This window comes from Eschrichtius robustus, chromosome 13 (assembly GCF_028021215.1).
Source record: "Eschrichtius robustus isolate mEscRob2 chromosome 13, mEscRob2.pri, whole genome shotgun sequence".
Lineage (NCBI taxonomy): Eukaryota > Metazoa > Chordata > Mammalia > Artiodactyla > Eschrichtiidae > Eschrichtius > Eschrichtius robustus.
Genome location: NC_090836.1, coordinates 5938010 through 5955139, shown reverse-complemented (window position 1 = coordinate 5955139; position 17130 = coordinate 5938010). Strand labels below are relative to the sequence as shown.

At 51.8% G+C, this 17130-nt stretch overlaps 1 protein-coding gene across 1 annotated transcript in view; it reads left to right on the top strand.

Annotated features, from left to right (window-relative positions):
* The window catches only part of ANO2 (anoctamin 2), a 335850-nt gene that overhangs the window by 92686 nt on the left and 226034 nt on the right, over window positions 1-17130 (top strand). Inside the window, exons 8-10 of the mRNA XM_068560881.1 lie at window positions 929-984; window positions 2106-2147; window positions 8179-8243. Coding sequence (XP_068416982.1) covers window positions 929-984; window positions 2106-2147; window positions 8179-8243 — 163 coding nt within the window. The remainder of the gene's footprint in view (window positions 1-928; window positions 985-2105; window positions 2148-8178; window positions 8244-17130) is intronic.

Genomic DNA, 17130 nt, shown 5'->3' with positions numbered 1-17130 from the left:
TGCTGTGTGTGTGCCCAGTGCTGTGGAATACTGTCGGGGTTAAAAAGAAATGGATCCCCTGTTACGCGGTTTTCCAACTTTGTGGTCTCAGGACCTCTTTACACTTTTAAAAATTATCGAGAGCGCCTACAGGGCTTTCATCTAGGTGGGTTATATTGATCAATATTTATTATATTTGAAGTTAAAATCGAGAAAAGTTTAAAGCACAGGGATACACAAGCCCGCATTCCATTAGCTGTCCAGGGGTGATGTCATCACAGGTCACAAAACTCCACTGTAGACTCGTGAGAGAATAGGAGTGTAAAAGCAGACAGTGTCTTATTACTATTATAAAAATAGTCTGACCTTATGAGCCCCCTGAAAGGGTCTTGGGGACACCCGGGGTTCCCCAGGTCACACTTTGAGAACCACTGCCCTAGGGATCTAAGGGTCCAGGCAGGTCAGTCGTGGACCATAATGCACGCTGCCTTGTGAAGGAACAGGGAGGGGCCAGAAATGAGTTCAGATGAAGTGCGGTGGGATGCTCTGACGGACATGTTTATTGATTATAATTACAGTAATCCCTGTGGTCATTCCTATGCCGGTCACTGAACACAGATATTCTCAGCGCACAGCTGTGGCCATGGAGGAGGTGGTGGTGAGGGTTCCGGGACCAGAGGGATCTGAGTGTATGAGGACAGGACAGATGTGACGTTTGAGAGAGCGTATCTGCTATTTAATCATAACTTTGCATTTGGGAAATGAAAAAATACTGTTCTTATACTAAGAAGTCAAGCCCGAAAGGAACTTCTAGACTGGGAGGATCTGGAGGGGTAGGGGTTCTCAGCTGAGAGGTGGGGCTGGGGGAATTAATATTTATCAGAAGACCAAGGTCAAGTTGAGAAACCCCTGCCCTACAGTTACCGTTTTCATCTTCCTTCTTCTGCAGGTATTAATTCTCTGATAGCAAATAATATCTACGAGGCTGCCTACCCCCTGCACGACGTGAGTACCACCTCCATCAGTCAAAAGGGTGAACACTGCAGGCGACATGGTGGTGGATATATGGGCAGGGAGGCAGGAGGGAATGACGAACCACCTGGGCTGGCTCCGGACCACTTGTGAATGAAAATAATCCCCAGCTGATTTTTGCCAGTTGTCTCAAACTGTTTCCGTTATTTCCCGATGGCAGAATGAACTGGTTTTTGTCTGGGCATCCCCGCGCTCCCTGCCTTGATTTTGGGGAAAGTGTGAGAAGACAGATAGGGCGTGTGGAGGGTTAAAGGGAGACGGGGAAGGTGGGTGGATAGCGGGGAGCGCAAGTCCCAGACCCGGATAATAACGCAGGCTGGACCGTCAGGCCCTCAAATGACTGAAAGTGATATTTTATGTGTGATAGCTTTGTGTGGGTGTGAAATTCCTCATCCTATGCGAGGATGTATTAAGTGTCAGGTCTTTTTACTGTCTTGACATTTTTTAAGGATGTCTCTCAAAATTCCTTATACTGTTGTTTGGTTAAGAAAACAGAGAGACTGTAATTAAAGCTTTTCTTGGCTGAGAGTAATGTTATAAACTTCCTGTAACATAATGCAGTGATATTCTTCAAGATGATTCGTGAGGAACTGAACTGGCCCATGAACTCGGTGCCCCCAGGCTGCCCTGTCCACCCCATCGGTCGCTTTAGCATCTACCCCACAGCGGTACCAAATGAGACCCCTGGGGTGGGGACCCCTGAGTGCCCACAGGAGTTTCCCAGGTGACCTTTTCTCCTCGCCAGCAACCTTGCTGTGGGCACACGGGAATTGAGGTTCTGCTGGGTATGGCCAGGGCGCAGGGGGGTTTTCCTGATGTGCTAGTCCGTTTCCAGGTCGGGCTCTGCTGTTGCATTTGCTGTGAGGAGGTGCAGGGGGGTCTCTGAGGCCTGTCAGGGGAGCCGCCCTGGGTGAGAAGCTGCCCACAGGAAACACAGCAGGTGCTGGTGACCAAGGAAGCGGACCGGTGTCTCCTTACGTGTCATGCCCTTGACCTTCCTTAAATGGGAATGAAAGAAAGGGATAACGTTAGAAAATTGAAAAGAAAACCCTTTCTCTGTTTTTGATCATTCCATTGGCCTTCTCCTGCTACAGGGTGAATGTGATAGTCCAGGGGATGACGTGAATGACAGAAAGGTAAGCCAGCCTGATGCTGCGCTCGAGGACCACGCAGGGGTGGGGGGCTGCGTAGACGTGTCCTGGGTGCTCTATTTACTGCTTATCTATCTCCAGCCGTTCTTCCGCAGCTCCCTGTCCCCAGGCATTTGGAAATGTGAGGGCATTTCTGGTCGTTGACGTGACTGTGTATGGGGGTGCTACTGGCATTTAGTGCCTGGTGGACCGGTGATGCCAGCCATCCTGAAATACATCCCACAGTCACACAGAGAGGCAGTATCCCTGCCCCTGATGACAAGAGAGCTTCGGCTGAGAAACACTGAGCATCCAAATCCCTTCATTGATAGATGGGGGAACTGAGGCACAGAACGATTGTGCACCTTGCCCATGAGAACACTGCTACCATAAACAGAGAAGGGGCTAGTGCCCCTCTGACCCTCAAATCTAGTGTTCCTGCTAAAAATATACCAGCATCCATGCCGTTATGCCTTGTTTGGGGAGGGTCACCCTTAAGATAAGTTATTCTTATCCTCTCCGTCGAGGCAGACAGGTGGGGTACAGCCATTCCCAAATGATAGATGGGAAACCTGCTGCGTATTCCGGGCAGCTAGAAATAGGTTATATTTAAGGGAGGGAAAGGGGTCTCTTTGGAGGATCCCCCCTATGCCAGTCACAGCTCCTGCCTGGACAGCTCTTGTCCCCAGCCCTCCATCTAGATCCCGTTTCTTCTGTTTGCTGGTACTCTAGGAGCATGGGTACCACCCTTCCCACCACGGCATGATGCTTTGGGCATCACCCAGCCTCTCTAGTGGGGGCTGCCCGTCTGGCCATCACCCCCTCATGCCATCTCCCACCCAGGTTCCCCAGCCTTCAGCGACTCTGGTGAACAGAGGAGGGTGGGCGGGATGAGGAGTAGAAGCCCGCGTACCCCCTCTCCCCGCCCCGGCTCTGCTGTCTGGAAAATCATTCATCCCCCAAGTTGCTTTTGAGCAGCCTTCTTTTTATCCAGCCTATTAGTCCCTGTTATGAAGTGTTAAGTATTAAAAACATAAAAAGGTCTTTTCCAGAAATACTGCTGTGATTGCTTACATATGTCCCCTGCTCTGCCTGCCCAGGGAATCTGCTGTAGTTTTTCCATGTTTTAACCTCATCTGTTTTCTATCTGATGCTAATAGTCTCAGTGGTGTTTAATTTCCTGAAAAGTCCTGGATCAAATTTAAAGGAAAAGGAGGAAGCCTTTCTCCCCACATCTCACCTCCCTGGCCCCAGCCATTTTCTGTCCTCCTACTTTTTCTTTTCACATTACTCCCCTTTAAAGAGTGAGCACCACCTACTGCCCACCTAAGAGACCTCCTGCTGGCTGGGTGGTAACCCTCAGCCCCTCAAGGTAGAACACTTTACCGGAACATTCCAGAGATCAGGAACACACAGTACTCCTGGGAGAAATCAGCCAGCCCCCCGTTTACCTGCACAGAGGCAGAGAGAAGCAAATTGTAGACTATCCAAAGTACATGTACCTTTGCCTGGAGTGATATTATATTATTGTTAACAATAAAACCTTTTAACAAAATGTTTCCCTCCCAGGAATTGTTTTGCTTAGGCCAATACTACTTCCTCCCAGTGCACACCCCAAAGGATGGAATGGGTAGAATCTGGCAGGCAGAGGGAGACCAGCCAGGACAGAGCTGCATCTCGGTGGTTGCTCGGTGAAGGTGGACAAGTGTCTTGGGAAGACAAGCAACCCATTTCCTGTGGCTTTTCCTCGGGTTTGCCAGTCAGTCCTGGCCTCCTTATTTTCCTCTGCCAGGGTCATGGTTAGGGAAATAAAGTTTGCTGTGATGGGAGATAAGAGAAACCAGGAGTGAGAGTGAAAGCTTTTTTCTGTCCATTTGGCTTGGGAAACGGATACCCAGCACGGCAAGGAGACTGGTTCCAATGTCCATGATATGACTGTCCCGTCAGGACTAAAACACTGGTGTCCAAATTCTAGCCAGTGCTACCACCAGGTGGACACGGTCTTTGATGTATGGCAAGGGGACCTCTCACTGCCCTGCTGGCTTCCTTCCTAGAGCTTCAGAGGCATATGGGTGGGCCCTAAAAGGTATCTTGGAAGAACCAGCCGAAATCTCTGAATATGTGCAGCACATTTATTCGTGTGTGTTACATTGTAATAGTCTAGTGTTCTTCCAGAGGGCTGCGGGAAGGATTTTGGTGGGGTGCAAGGGAGAACCCTTGAATTTGGTGCTGGAGGAGGTGGAGAAGGGTTGAGAACTGATGGGAGATCACCCCTCTGGGGGCCTTTAGGGGTGATCCACCCATCCTGCCCGTACCTGGGGTTCACCTCCTTCTTCCCTGCGATTTGTGGCTGTTCTGGGGATATGCCTCATAGGCGGAGAGCGATCTCCTTCCCTGCAGCTCGCCTAGTGCAGCCTGCAGTCTCGAAGACTCAACCCCCTCACAGAGGGTAATTCACGAGAGGCTCCCTCCCTCTGGAGAGCAGGGGTTTCTTGCCTTTCTAGAGAGCTGGGCTGGGATGGTGTGGATGGGCCCCTCCCACTGCCAGCAGCCACCTCATTCCACGTCCGCCAGACTTACCTGCTTTTCTCAGGCATCCCAGGGGAGGGACTGTCACCATCTTCCAAGGGCTGACTGAGTCCCACCAGCTCCCCGTGGCTTCCCTGCCCACTTACAGGGAACCCAAAGCACAGGCTGGAAGATACTCATCTTAAAGTTTAGAAACTTTAGTGGTTTCTAAACCCTTGGTCCTGAATTTTCCAGCTTTTGCAGATGATTATCTTCTCTAGTGGGCAGTTAAAAAGTCAGTCTTGTCTTTCTGACGGGAAAGGTACCTTTCTTCTTGGTTTCACTTGAGGACTAGTTTTCCCATCCTGCACAACTCCCATTTTACTAACGGGGAAGTGACCTGCCAAAAAATCCAACAGGTCATTGCAGGATCCGGGGGTAGAATTCCGTCCTCTCCCATCCTGGTCCACCGTGTCCCATCAATGCCTCTAAGCCGGCTACAGCTGGCGTCTTTCTGTCTGTCCCAGGTCCAGCTGCTCTCTGAGGAGCTTGTGGCCTCAGGGAGGGCCCCGAGTCTCATGCATCTTGCCGTTCTCTGGCACTGCAGTTGGTTTTAACAGTTGGGTTCTTCATAGTCTCATGAAATACTTAAACCAACTGACCCACTGTCAGATGTGAGCCTAGGAAGCCGACCTGGCCTCTCGTATGCTCTGATCCATCAGGTGGTGTGGTCCCCTTGTTGCTTCCTGCCCTAAAGGTTTGGGGTCAGACCCACATGCTTGGAATTACATCCGAGGCCTCCGAAATAAGGCTCTGTGAGGAGGAGCTGCAGAGCCTCCTGACTCTGTTTGCAGGCTTGGCCGGTAGGTGAAGAGGACATGGCGTAACTCTGAGGGAGAGAGTGTATTTGCTAGGAGCTCGTTAGAAGGTTCTAGACTCTGCAGGGTTAAAGGGACTGTTGCAAGTCACTCTGGTTGTCCTCTTGCACTTGGCGCACACAGCCTCATCCCTGCTGACTGCTGGTCTGTCCCGGGACCCTGTAACCCGGGGCTTAGCCCGATCCACCTGGTCTCGAACTGTGTGATTAAACATTTGTAGAGACAGGGAAGGGTCTACAGCACCCTCCCTCCCCTGCAGGGCTGTGCGAGCTGGCCCGGCAGAGCCACATGGGCGGTGTGCAGGCATCGTCGCATCACCTCCCAGGTTTGATGCCCTGGAGCTCCAGCTCTTCCAGGGGTTGCCTGGTGATCTCCTCTTCTGTGTCCATCTGGCCCGTCTGGAACCACTCTTGTCAAGATCAACCATGGGTCACTGGGTCCAGGGTCACTTCTTGGTTCTCATCCAGCCTGACCCATCAGCCGTATTTGACCCAGATGCTCACCTTCTTCCCTTGGAATCCCATGGTCCCTTGGCCTCCAGGACACCACCCACTTCTAGTTCTGTGCCATGTCACCACTGTTCCTCTGCCTCTTCTGCTGTTCTTCAGTATCCCCTTGACCTCTGAACGGTGGAGCACCCAGGGCCCAGGCATCACGCCTCTTCTCTACCTCTCCCTCTTTGACAGTTGCATCCGTAACTTGATGACTTTACAAATCATGTCTTCTCTGACTCTGGACTCTCCTTTGAACTCCAGACGTTTAGATTCAGCTGCTCACTCTATATCCCCACGTGGACATCTACATGGCATCTCCAACAAACACCTCCCAAATGGAACTCTTGGTTCCCCCTCCCTAGCCTGTTCTTCCCCATTTCAGTGAATAAAATCACCATCTACTTGATTGCTCAGGCCTCGTTCTCATTTTCTCTCACCCCACATCCAATCCAACAGTAAATCTTATTGACTCTCCCTTTAAAATACAAGCCGAATAAAACCCCTTCTCACTGCTTGTCCCACTGCCTCTGTGGTACAGGCCACCATCACCCCTCCCCTGGACCATTACAGTAGCTCCCCTGCTCCTATACCAGCTCTCACTGTTGCCCCTGCAGCAGCCAGAGTGAGCCGTCTACACTCTAATAGTACTAGATCATATTCCCACTACCGACCCCGCTGCTGCCAACCTCCTAATGGCTTCCTTCAAAGTCCAAAGGTCTTTGCATGGCCCACAAGCCCCTGACTGATCGGGCCACCCCAGTCCTTTCTAACTGGGGTTATGTCCCAAAATTCTCCCCTTGTTCAGCCCCAGCCTTCCGGCTTCCCTCTTCATCCTAGGACATGCCCTTTCCTCTAGGCCTTGGCAGGAGTGGAAGGAGTGTTCTTCTAGCTGAAACATAACCCCCCCACTTCCTTCAGGTCTCAGCCCAAATGTCACCTCCTCAGAGAGGCCCTCCCTTGCCATCCTTTTTTTTTTTACATACCTATCAATAATTATTTTTTAAATTAATTTATTTTGTTATTTTTTACCTTTTTAAAAAAATTTTATTGGAGTATAGTTGATTTACAATGTTGTGTTAGTTTCAGGTGTACAGCAAAGTGAATCCGTTATACATATACACATATCCACTTTTTTAGATTCTTTTCCCGTATAGGTCATTACAGAGTATTGAGTAGAGTTCCCTGTGCTATACAGTAGGTCCTTATTAGTTATCTATTTTATATATAGTAGTGTGTATATGTCAATCCCAACCTCCCAGTTTATCCCTACCCCCTTTCCCCCTTGGTAACCGTGAGTTTGCTTTCTGCATCTGTGACTCTATTTCTGTTTTGTAAATGAGTTCATTTGTACCATTTTTTTAGATTCCACATATAAGTGATATCATATATTTGTCTTTCTCTGTCTGACTTACTTCACTCAGTGTGACAATCTCTAGGTCCATCCATGTCCCTGCAAAATGGCATTATTTTGTTCTTTTTTATGGCTGAGTAATGTTCCATTGTATATATGTACCACATCTTCTTTATCCATTCCTCCACCGATGGATATTTAGGTTGTTTCCGTGTCTTGGCTATTGTAAATGGTGTTCCCTTGTCATCCTATCTAAAATAGCACCCTACCCCCCTCTTCATATTTTACTCCCTACCTTGCTTTATTTTTCTCCGTGGCATTTATAAGTTAATATTTGTCTCTGCACACAAGGGGTAAGCTCCATGATGGCAGTGACTTTGTCTGGTTTACTGCTTTATCCAGTGTCTGGACAGGGCCTGGCACAAGGTGGATATTCAGTCAGGACTTATTAAACGAGTGAGTAAATGAACGCCAGGGCTCATCTGGCTGGACTCAGCAAGGCGAGGGAGTGAAGAGTGAGGGGTTTTGCTTGGTAGGTGCAGCACACCCAGAGTGTGATGAAGATCACCTTTATTATTTGGGGAGGAGAAGTCAGCTTCTACAGCCTCCTGCCTTTGGAGTCTCCCTGTGGATATCTCATGAGAATTCTGGAAGCTAGGCTTTGGGGATTCAATTTTGACTTGCCAGGATGGGTTTGGTGGGGAGGGGTGTGTGTCAAATGTTGACTTGCTAAGCTGAATAAAAAAAGGTGAATAGTTGCCTGCTTCACCTCTAATCTGGTTCCCTGTTTTTTTTTTTTTGTTTAGCTGCTGTATCAAGAATGGGCGCGCTATAGGGTGTTTTATAAGTTTCAACCTATTGACCTCATCAGGTAAGATGTGGGAGGGGACTCTTGGGAGGACCCAAAAGGTCTCTGCCAGCTGTCTTGGCTCCTGGAAGTGTGTTGGCCGAGCAGAGGGCTTGGCTGTCCTAGGCTGTGACGCCCCTGCTCTGTGTCCTACAGGTGGGGAGCCAGCTCCTGGGTGGGGGAGGGCAGTGCCAGCTGTGGGGCAGCAGGTAATGTAGACGGATGTTCTGTGACTTGCATCTTGGGGTCTTCAGCACTGTGGTCTCTCCCTGCCTGCTCTTGTGGGGAGAGGAGTGAGTAGAGTTCTCTCTTTTATTATCGTCCCTCAAATTTGCCTAGAGAAGAACGTGGGTGAAGCAGATCCTTGGGTCATTCCCAAGTAGCCACAGTATTGACCAAGAGAAGGGAAGACCCGGCACATCATATAAGGGCTAAGCCAGCTGGTCTGTGCGGAAATGCAGGCTTTTTATGGCTTCTCCAAAAAATTGGAAGGGAGACGAGAACTGGGTCCTAAACCTCTGCCTTCAGCGCTGCTCCTAAAATGATGTCCTGTTGCCTTGGGAATTTCCCCAGTTTCTACAGAACATGGGTGAAAAGCTTTTTGAAAGAACTTTCTAGAAGGCAGTAGGTCTGACTAGCCTCAAGTGGGTTGAGGGCTCTAGGAACTCCGCGGGCTGTTGAAACCCCACCTCTTTCCCAGCTGGCATGTTGGAAGGACCCCTGTGCAGTGGGGGACCACTGGGCTGAGTGGGGTCTGGAGACTGGGGTCTTGCCCAGGCTTGGCCACTAGGGGTGATTGTTACTCTGGTCAAGTCACGTCCCCTCTTTGGTCTTCGGCATCCTGGTTTTCCGAAACTGGGAGCCTGAGCTAGGGCTCTACGGGGGAAATTTGATAGAGCACGCTTATTTGGAAACTATGGGGACCCTCGGCCCTGTGCCTGCCATATTGGACTCGCTGCCACTCAGTCACCCGTGGCTCACTTTAATGAGCTAGTTCATCAGCCAGCAAACTCAGAGAGTGTTCCTGGCTGCTCGCCCTGGGCTGGGACCGCGAGAGGGGTGGCCGCCAGAAGGATCGAGTCCAGAGGGAGGGATTCCAGCTTCTTCTTGGAAGAAGACAGCAGCCTGGGAGTCACAGTTTGGGCAGGCTCACCTCCCACGCAGAGATGGGACGGCCCTCCCAGGGAACTGGGAGCTCAGTTGGACAGCAGGTGTTTGTTCCAGCTGAAGACCGTTAGCCGAGGGGCTGGGGTCGGGGAGCGGGGCCACAAATGCTGGTGACCGAGGCCCCCTCACCCTGCACCTCCCGTCCCCTGGCGGCCTTTTGTGAGGTGCGGCCACCTAGACTGTTCTCTGGGCCACACCAGGGCTGCTTCCTCCGTGCCTGGTGAGCTTTGATGGTCCTCTCTGCCTCTCTGGTGGCCACCCACGCTGTCGCCTGTTTTCTCCAACTACTCACTCCTTTTGAAAAAATATGATGCCGGAAAATAAAAATTCTCCCTCCCGGAGAGCCCCATGTTTTCCTCCGGAGACTTCAGGTGACAGGCCGCCAGCTAAGTGGGCGACGGCTCCCGCGTGCACTCCGTTTCAGCCTCACCTGCGGGGAAGAGGTGTCTTTGGAGCAGATCCTGGCTCTGGGGTCTGGCGGTTCCCGAGGACACAGAGCCCAAAGCTGTCCAGACGGGCGCAGTGTGCTGTGGGGCTGGGGGCTGTCCACTGCCGCTCGGGTCAGAGGGCGCGGGGGCTTCCACACCTGCTGCACGACGCCAGTGGCCTGGATGTGGGGCTCGAACGCACCTGGAGCCTCGGGCATCTTTCAGACACTGGCTGGAGGGGAGGGGATGGGGCACGGGTAGTATGGGGGCTGTAGTGGGGGACTGTGGCCTACCCAGAGGGGTAAGGAACTTACTGTGCTGGAGAGAGACGAGGGGACTGTAGTGGGGAGAGATGGAAGGGACAGAGGCGTTGGGGGCATAGGTGGGTAGCAGAGGCAGGGCAGCCAGGAGCAGGCAGCTGGAGAGGAAGCTGGGGGGGGGGAGGGTGTGGGAAGAGCTCCCCGCGCTTAGCTGGCTGCGCCTAAACTTGTGTGTCCACGTCACCTCCTTCTTCTCCACCATCGGCCAGTCCCCGCTCTGATACCAGCTCCTGTGGGTGTGTCTTCAGCGCCACTTCTCTCTGCTGCCACTTCTTCTCCATCCTTCCTGCCTTCACCTCTCGGGACCTAGTGGTCCACAGGGCCCAGCCTGAGGCCACCCTGACCCTGTGGTTCCATCGCAGCTCATGCCTGTGAACTGCGCCCTCTTGATGCTCACGTAGGAACTGCACCCGTGTGGTCAGTGCTGAAGCATCCGCAGAGGCAGGGGCGTCCTGTCCGAGTTGAAGGTAACTCCTGCGAAGGCCCAGCAGAGGTATTTCCCGCCCGTCGCCTTGGGCCCCCAGCTCCTCATGGGCAGCACCGGGCGCTGTTCCTCTCCCGGTGCCCGTGGTTTGGAACAGTTGAAAGCACGGAGCAGCTGAGAGCCCAGCGGGGTGGGAGATCCGTTGGCATGTAAAGCTACCCTTCCCCTTCCGCAACCCTTCAAGCCTAAGCTTGAGATTTAGGGTTCGAGGCTCCTTTCCCAGGTGTGTAAAGTGGACAGAGGGGGAGCAAGATGCCCCTTCCCTGCACCCCGCGCCCCCTCCCCCCCAGCTGTATGGGCATCCGGGCCCAGCAGGCTGCACTGTGAGATTGCTGATGGGGCCCCCAGCCCAGCAGAGCGCTCCACCCTGAGTCCTAGCCTTGTTCTAGAAACCTCGGGGCCTGCAGGCCTGAGTGGAGTGTGTGTGTGTGCGTGTTTGTGTGTGTGTGTGTGTGTGTGTGTGTATGTGAGTTGCCTGGGAAGCTCCCCAGGGAGGTATCCAGTAGCGACCCCCCTCACAGAAGAATCTTCTGGGAACTCCTAGCCCGAAGCACTTGTGCCCTGGAAGAAACAAGGTTTGTGTTGGAGCCAGTGGGGGAAATGATGTTTTAGCTGGAGGGAAATGGCCCTACTAGTCCCTTGGGGCCACATGAGTGTCCCTGCAGGCGGAGGAGTAGATTTCTGCCTGCACTGCCCTGGGTTAACTCCCTGACATCCCAGGAGGGAAATGGCCTTTATTTTCTGGGGAACCCGGGAGGCTGGGCCTTTTGGATTTGTACAGGGGTGATCCCATATTAGTCAGCGCCCTGCCCTGTCTTTTCACTGAAATGGATATCTGCTCACGGGCAGATTTTCTTAGCTGGGAGGTTTTGATATGGATGAGATAAAATCACAGGCTTTGAACATCTGAGTTAGATTTAGCTACTAACCATACTTTGCTGAAGTTGAGATACAAAATTGTATTTTAAAGCATCTGCCGCTGCCTAACTATGACAGCATGTGGAGGAGAGGGGCCCAGAAGTCCACCGGGCTCAGGGGGTGTGTAGCTGTGGGCTTTGGGGAACGGGCCAAGGGCGTCGTACACGGGCAGCACCCACTGTGTCAAATCGGGGTTACGGTTTAGAGAGGCGTAAATGGCTCTTCCTCATTCCCTCCTCTTTCAGGGATGCCATTTCATGAGGGAGGCTTCCTAAGATTAGGCCCTGGGCGTGAAACCCATCCCTGTGGCAGGTCTGGAGCCCTCTCAGAAATGTCCTGCTTCCTCAATGACCTAACAGTGGTATCTGTGCCATCTCAAGAGCCTTTGGGCATCATCTGTGGATAGCAAGAGTGGCACTGTGCCTCCTGCTACACGTCTCTACCATCCTAGACTTCCAGCCCTCTCCAGCCCCACCTGGATGGAGAGCCCATCCAGGACCTGGGCATCACAGGAATTGGCTTTTCCTCCTCCTGATAAAAGGCAGAGGTGCTTGTTCTTGCCAGAATTCCCCAGAAAGGCCACTAGAAGGTTGCGTGGTTTGGTCCATCCCTGTGTGTCTCTGAGCCCCACTTCTAGCCTCCTGAAACGTGACGCATGCACATCCCTCCAGGAGGGAGATGGAGGAAGCCACGTTCTTTCTTAGGAGGCTTCTCAGCAGGCCAGGCTCAGGAAGGACCGGCTGCAGCTGGTTTGGGGGAGGGAATGGAGAGGAAAAAATGTTGATCAACCTGTGGTGAGTTATTTCCTGAGCCCTGCTGCCTCCTCCTTGATCCTTCCCTGGGATTTATGAAGGCCGTTCAGCTCAATGCAATAAACATTTACTGATGCTCACAGTGAGCCAGTCTCTGGAGACACAGCGAGACGTAGGGCGGAGTTTGTGTCCTTACGGATCCAGCAGTCACGTAGGGAGACAGACCCATGGGAGGCAGGATGGATTGAGGGCTTTTCAGGACTGTCATAGAAGCACTAACATGATAGGTTGGGACAACAGATGGAGAGTGCTTGCTACTAGCAGAATAAGGGAAGACTTCCTAGAAGAGGTGGTGCTGGAATTGGAAACATTGCTTTCTGAAAGGCTGAGGTTAAAGGTCCTGAATGTGTCTTTGTCACCAGCCTGGGCTGCCCCGAATATGGACTTGTTGTTGAGCCTGGTATCGATGGCCAGAAATCACAGTGCCCCAAAGCCAGGTCCCTCCTGACTGTCAGTTGGGAGAGGTCAAGTCAAGAACTTGACTTGCAGATCTCGCTCACCTGCATGGACTCTGTGCCAACCTGGCCCGTGTCCCTGGCTCTGACCTGTAAGTTAGCAGAGCATCCAGGGTTGGAAGGAGATGAGGCTGGACCCAAGAGAGGAAGCCAAGGAGAGGTGACGTGTGGGGCTAGCACCTTGGTATCTGCAGGTCTCAACCTTTGAAGCCTTGGATTTAGCAGGGAAACATTATGCCGGCTGGAAAGAAGTCATGTCTCATGGGCCTGAAGAAGATTTTTCCTTTACCTCTGAGGGTGTAGGAACATAGTAGACAGAGAAAAATCGGCAGTAGCTGGTTGAGGCGAGGCAGAAACAGGGATAATGATGTTCCGTGCTGTTATACTCTGGCCCATTTTACAGACTGGGAAATAAGTCAGGCTGTTCATAAAATGTGAGATGTCCCACTCTGCTTTCTCTCCCCGCTCCCTGCAGACTGCCACTCCCCTCCAGGTCTGCACCCTCTAGAGGAGAGGAGACGGCCTGGGGCTGCCAGTGGACCAGGAATTGAATACGGTGCCCCCAGCTCTAGTCCGAGGCTGCACCCAAAGGCCGTCCTGGTCCCCTGAGGGTGGCCTCCCTGCCTTCCACAGCTGGTGGCTCCTGGTTCAGATCAAACTGAATCTTCCTTCCTGGAGTATCAGCCGTATGGTACTAGGTGGCTCCCATGGCACCAGGAGGCTGCACGCGTACCCCCATGGCCGCCCAGGGTTGCACGGCCGGAGCTGGGACGGGGTGAGGGTCTGGTTTACCAGCTCACTGCCTCCTTGACTCCCTTATGTCACGTCCTATTTCCCGAGGGGGAGAGAAGCTGATATTAGCCTGAAAATATGTGACAAAGCTGTAATTTCCTATCCTCTTGGACCTTGTGTGCAGTAAACTCTCAGTTATCCAGAACCCCTGGGACCAAACCATGGCATCACAGAGGTGGGAGGAGCTTAGAGGCTGGCTGACCTCAGTGCCCGGCCATGGAATGGGGAATTGGAGACTTCCTCTCCCTGCATATTGATCGAGCAAATGCCCAGCCTCTGCATGATTTTTCTTGTAATGGGGGAGACGCCTGGCCTCAGGGGCAGCTTGTTTGTCTGCTGGACATTTTTAGCCACTAGAAATGGTCGTGGAGCCAGAGCAAGAACTCTGCTAATTTCCCTCTGTTTCAGTCCTGTTCTGAACAAGAGCATCCTATTGTGTAGGCCAGCCTTTAATTAGTTGAAAATAGCTCTTGTGTCCCTAACAGTTCTGCATGCATAGCACGCCTGGCCTCGCTGTGTGTCCTCCTGTAACGCGGGCTCTTCAAACAGCTGCATCATCGTGATCGTCCTCTTTGGCACCCACTGGCCTGGCAAAGTCAGAGCAGGGCCCTCCTGCACGCACACCTCACCTGGTATAGTTAAGCTGACACCTGTTTGCACTGACCACACGTGAGACGCTGGTGCTGGGGCGTAGAGATGAATGAAGCATGACCCCATTCTCAAGGAGCTCAGGCTCAAAGTCAAATCCCCAAACGTGTAGACGACCACGCGGCTTTTCTGGGAAATGGAGGGACAGACTGATGGAGAAAAGTTTCAAAGAGTAACTGACGGAGAAAAGTTTCAAAGTTTCAAAGAAAAACAGGGTATAGAAAAGATCATGGGGGTGGGGGGAAGCTGACCCCCAGACCAGTCATCTGTGATGAGGGGGCTCAGGGCTATCAGCTGTGCCTCGGGCAGAGATTTTTGGGGGTGACTCTGACTGTTTCTGGAAACATCCGTTGATGCATGGCAGCACCCAAAGACCCCTGAAAATCTCAGAAAACGTTTTAGGATCACATGACTTAGGGATTTACCAAATCATGGCAAAACCTCATGTGTCCGAGTCAGGTTATCCTGCCTAGAGAAAAACCAGCCAGGCTAGAACTGTTTCAGGGAAGGAAAAGAAATGTGATCAAAGATGTGGAGAGGCAGCCATATGAAGACAGACTTAAACAAAGAAGAGCTCCTACTCTAGGAAGAAGTGGAGACGGAGTGAGGCTGCACTTGTTAACTTAGAAGATGGATAGAATGACTGTCCACATGTTTATCAAACCCCGAGGCACCTGCCTAGGGACATTCCTCTAGACTGAGAGCAGTGGGTAAGAACTCGGTTTTGGCTCCAGCCTTGATCCTAAGTGATGTAATACTGGGGCAAGCTGTTCTCTCTCAAGCCTCTGTTTCCTCAGCTATGAAATGGGGATCATAACACCTGTCCTACCTGCCCCACAGTATTATTGCGAGGATTACGGTATAGTTGTGCAAAGAGCGTGGTGATGGACACAGGTCTGGTTAGGTAGAGTTGTTATTTATCTGCTCCCTGCGGGAAGTTATACTGTTCCCTAAACTAGCAGAATTTTATATAGTTGTTTAGTTTGTCTTGACAAATATTGTATAATCATAAGACTTTTTTTAACATCTTTATTGGAGTATAATTGCTTTACAATGGTGTGTTAGTTTCTGCTGTATAACAAAGTGTATCAGCTGTACGTATACATATGTCCCCATATCTCTTCCCTCTTGTGTCTCCCTCCCACCCTCCCTATCCCATCCCTCTAGGTGGTCACAGAGCACCAAGCTGATCTCCCTGTGCTATGCGGCTGCTTCCCACCAGCTATCTATTTTACATTTGGTAGTGTATATATGTCCATGCCACTCTCTCACTTCAAGACTGTGTTTTTTTAAAATTGTAAATCAGTGCATTGTATTCACGTTGCGTGTGCGTGCTCTGTGCCTTCTAGCGACCCTGCCAAGTGGATGTTCTTACCTCCATGTTAACAGGGGTGAGGGGGTGGGGTACTGAGGTCAGGGAGATAAGACCTTCCCGAAGCCACAAGCCAGCCCATCTGGGATTTAAACCCAGGCCTGTCTGACTCCAGAAACTATGTGTTTGCCCTCGTACCACATGGCTGAAGGTGACCCAGAGCTTCGTCCAGCCAGACGTGGGGCAAGCTGGGTTTCCAGATGCCTCGCGTTAATCCCTCTGATCAGCAACCTCTGAGGGACAGCTGGTGTGGTCTGCGGAGGGGGGCGCGGGGCTCACTGACCAGGTCACCCCCTCCTCTGTGACGGGCCGTCCTCGTGAACATCCCTGTCTCAGCAGGAGTGATGTGTCACTCGCAAGAGCTGTTTGTTAGGGGACCCCCGAATGCCGTGTTTTTGGTTTCTCATTTCTACTTTTCATAGTCTTTCTTTTCCCTGACTTCTTCCATGTCATCAGGTTGTCAGCTGTCACTTCTTGCTTTTGTCAACCGAGTAGGTTCCTTCCCGACTTCAGTTCGCTGCTCTGTCTCCGTTGCAGGTTTAGTAACCTGACCCCTGAGCAGGTAGCATTGTGCACCAGATAAGCCTCTTCCACAGCCTATCCCGGAGTCTGCCTCCTGGCAGGTGTGGGATTTTGTGGAGGCTCTGCCTTTGTCATGGAAATGTCTTCGTGGTGTTTCCCAGTGAGAGTGAAATGGTGTTTCCAAGATGGGACCAGAGTCAGTGTGATAAGGCAGGTGCCTTTGCCGTGAAGAGCTGCATTTTGTTCCTCTTGCTTGTTTTGAGAGGTCACAAGAAATCCAGGGCAGAGCTCAGAGTCTGTTGACACAAGCGTCGATCCCTACATCAAGGGTCTACTGGATGCCAAGCTTTATCGTGGGTGTGGTGTCAAAGCGAAAAGAAGGGGGAAAGCAGGAAGCTTGAAGTGTAACAGTGGGACCCCAGGTGCTCACAGTAGATCTGATGGAAGCCGCGGAGGTAAAGTGGTACCCAACAAGGAACCTGGGCACAGAGCTGTGCGTAGACGGGCTGGGGGCAAGGGGATGGGCCAAAGGTTCTGAAGGGGTTTGTGACTAGCTTTAGTGTGGCTGATGAGAGAAAGATGAGACTCACAGGACAGGCGAGTTTTGAGCAGAAAGTAGAGATTTGAAGGAAGAAGGAAATGTGGTTGGGAGATTTACAAGAGTCAGGTTGAAGTATTCTTGGTCAGGAAATGCTGAGGGAAGGGAAGGCTCAAGGACAGGTTGAGGCTGCAGACAGCTGAGAGGAGAGCCCTGGGGCTACGGGAAGTGGTTGGAGGAGGTATCTGAGTCAGTGCAGGGGGAGGAAAGCCTAGACAAAGGGGCCGTGATGATGGGGAGCAAAGGGAGATGCTGTCAAGTGGTTTTCCGGGATTTAGGTGGCAAAACAGAGCTTTCGGGGGTTCAGGACTTGTGCGCTCCTAGCTGTGAGGTGAGAATGGACCGTCGGGAGCCAGTTTCTCGCTCACCCACTCTTGGGAAACTTTGGGCAAGTC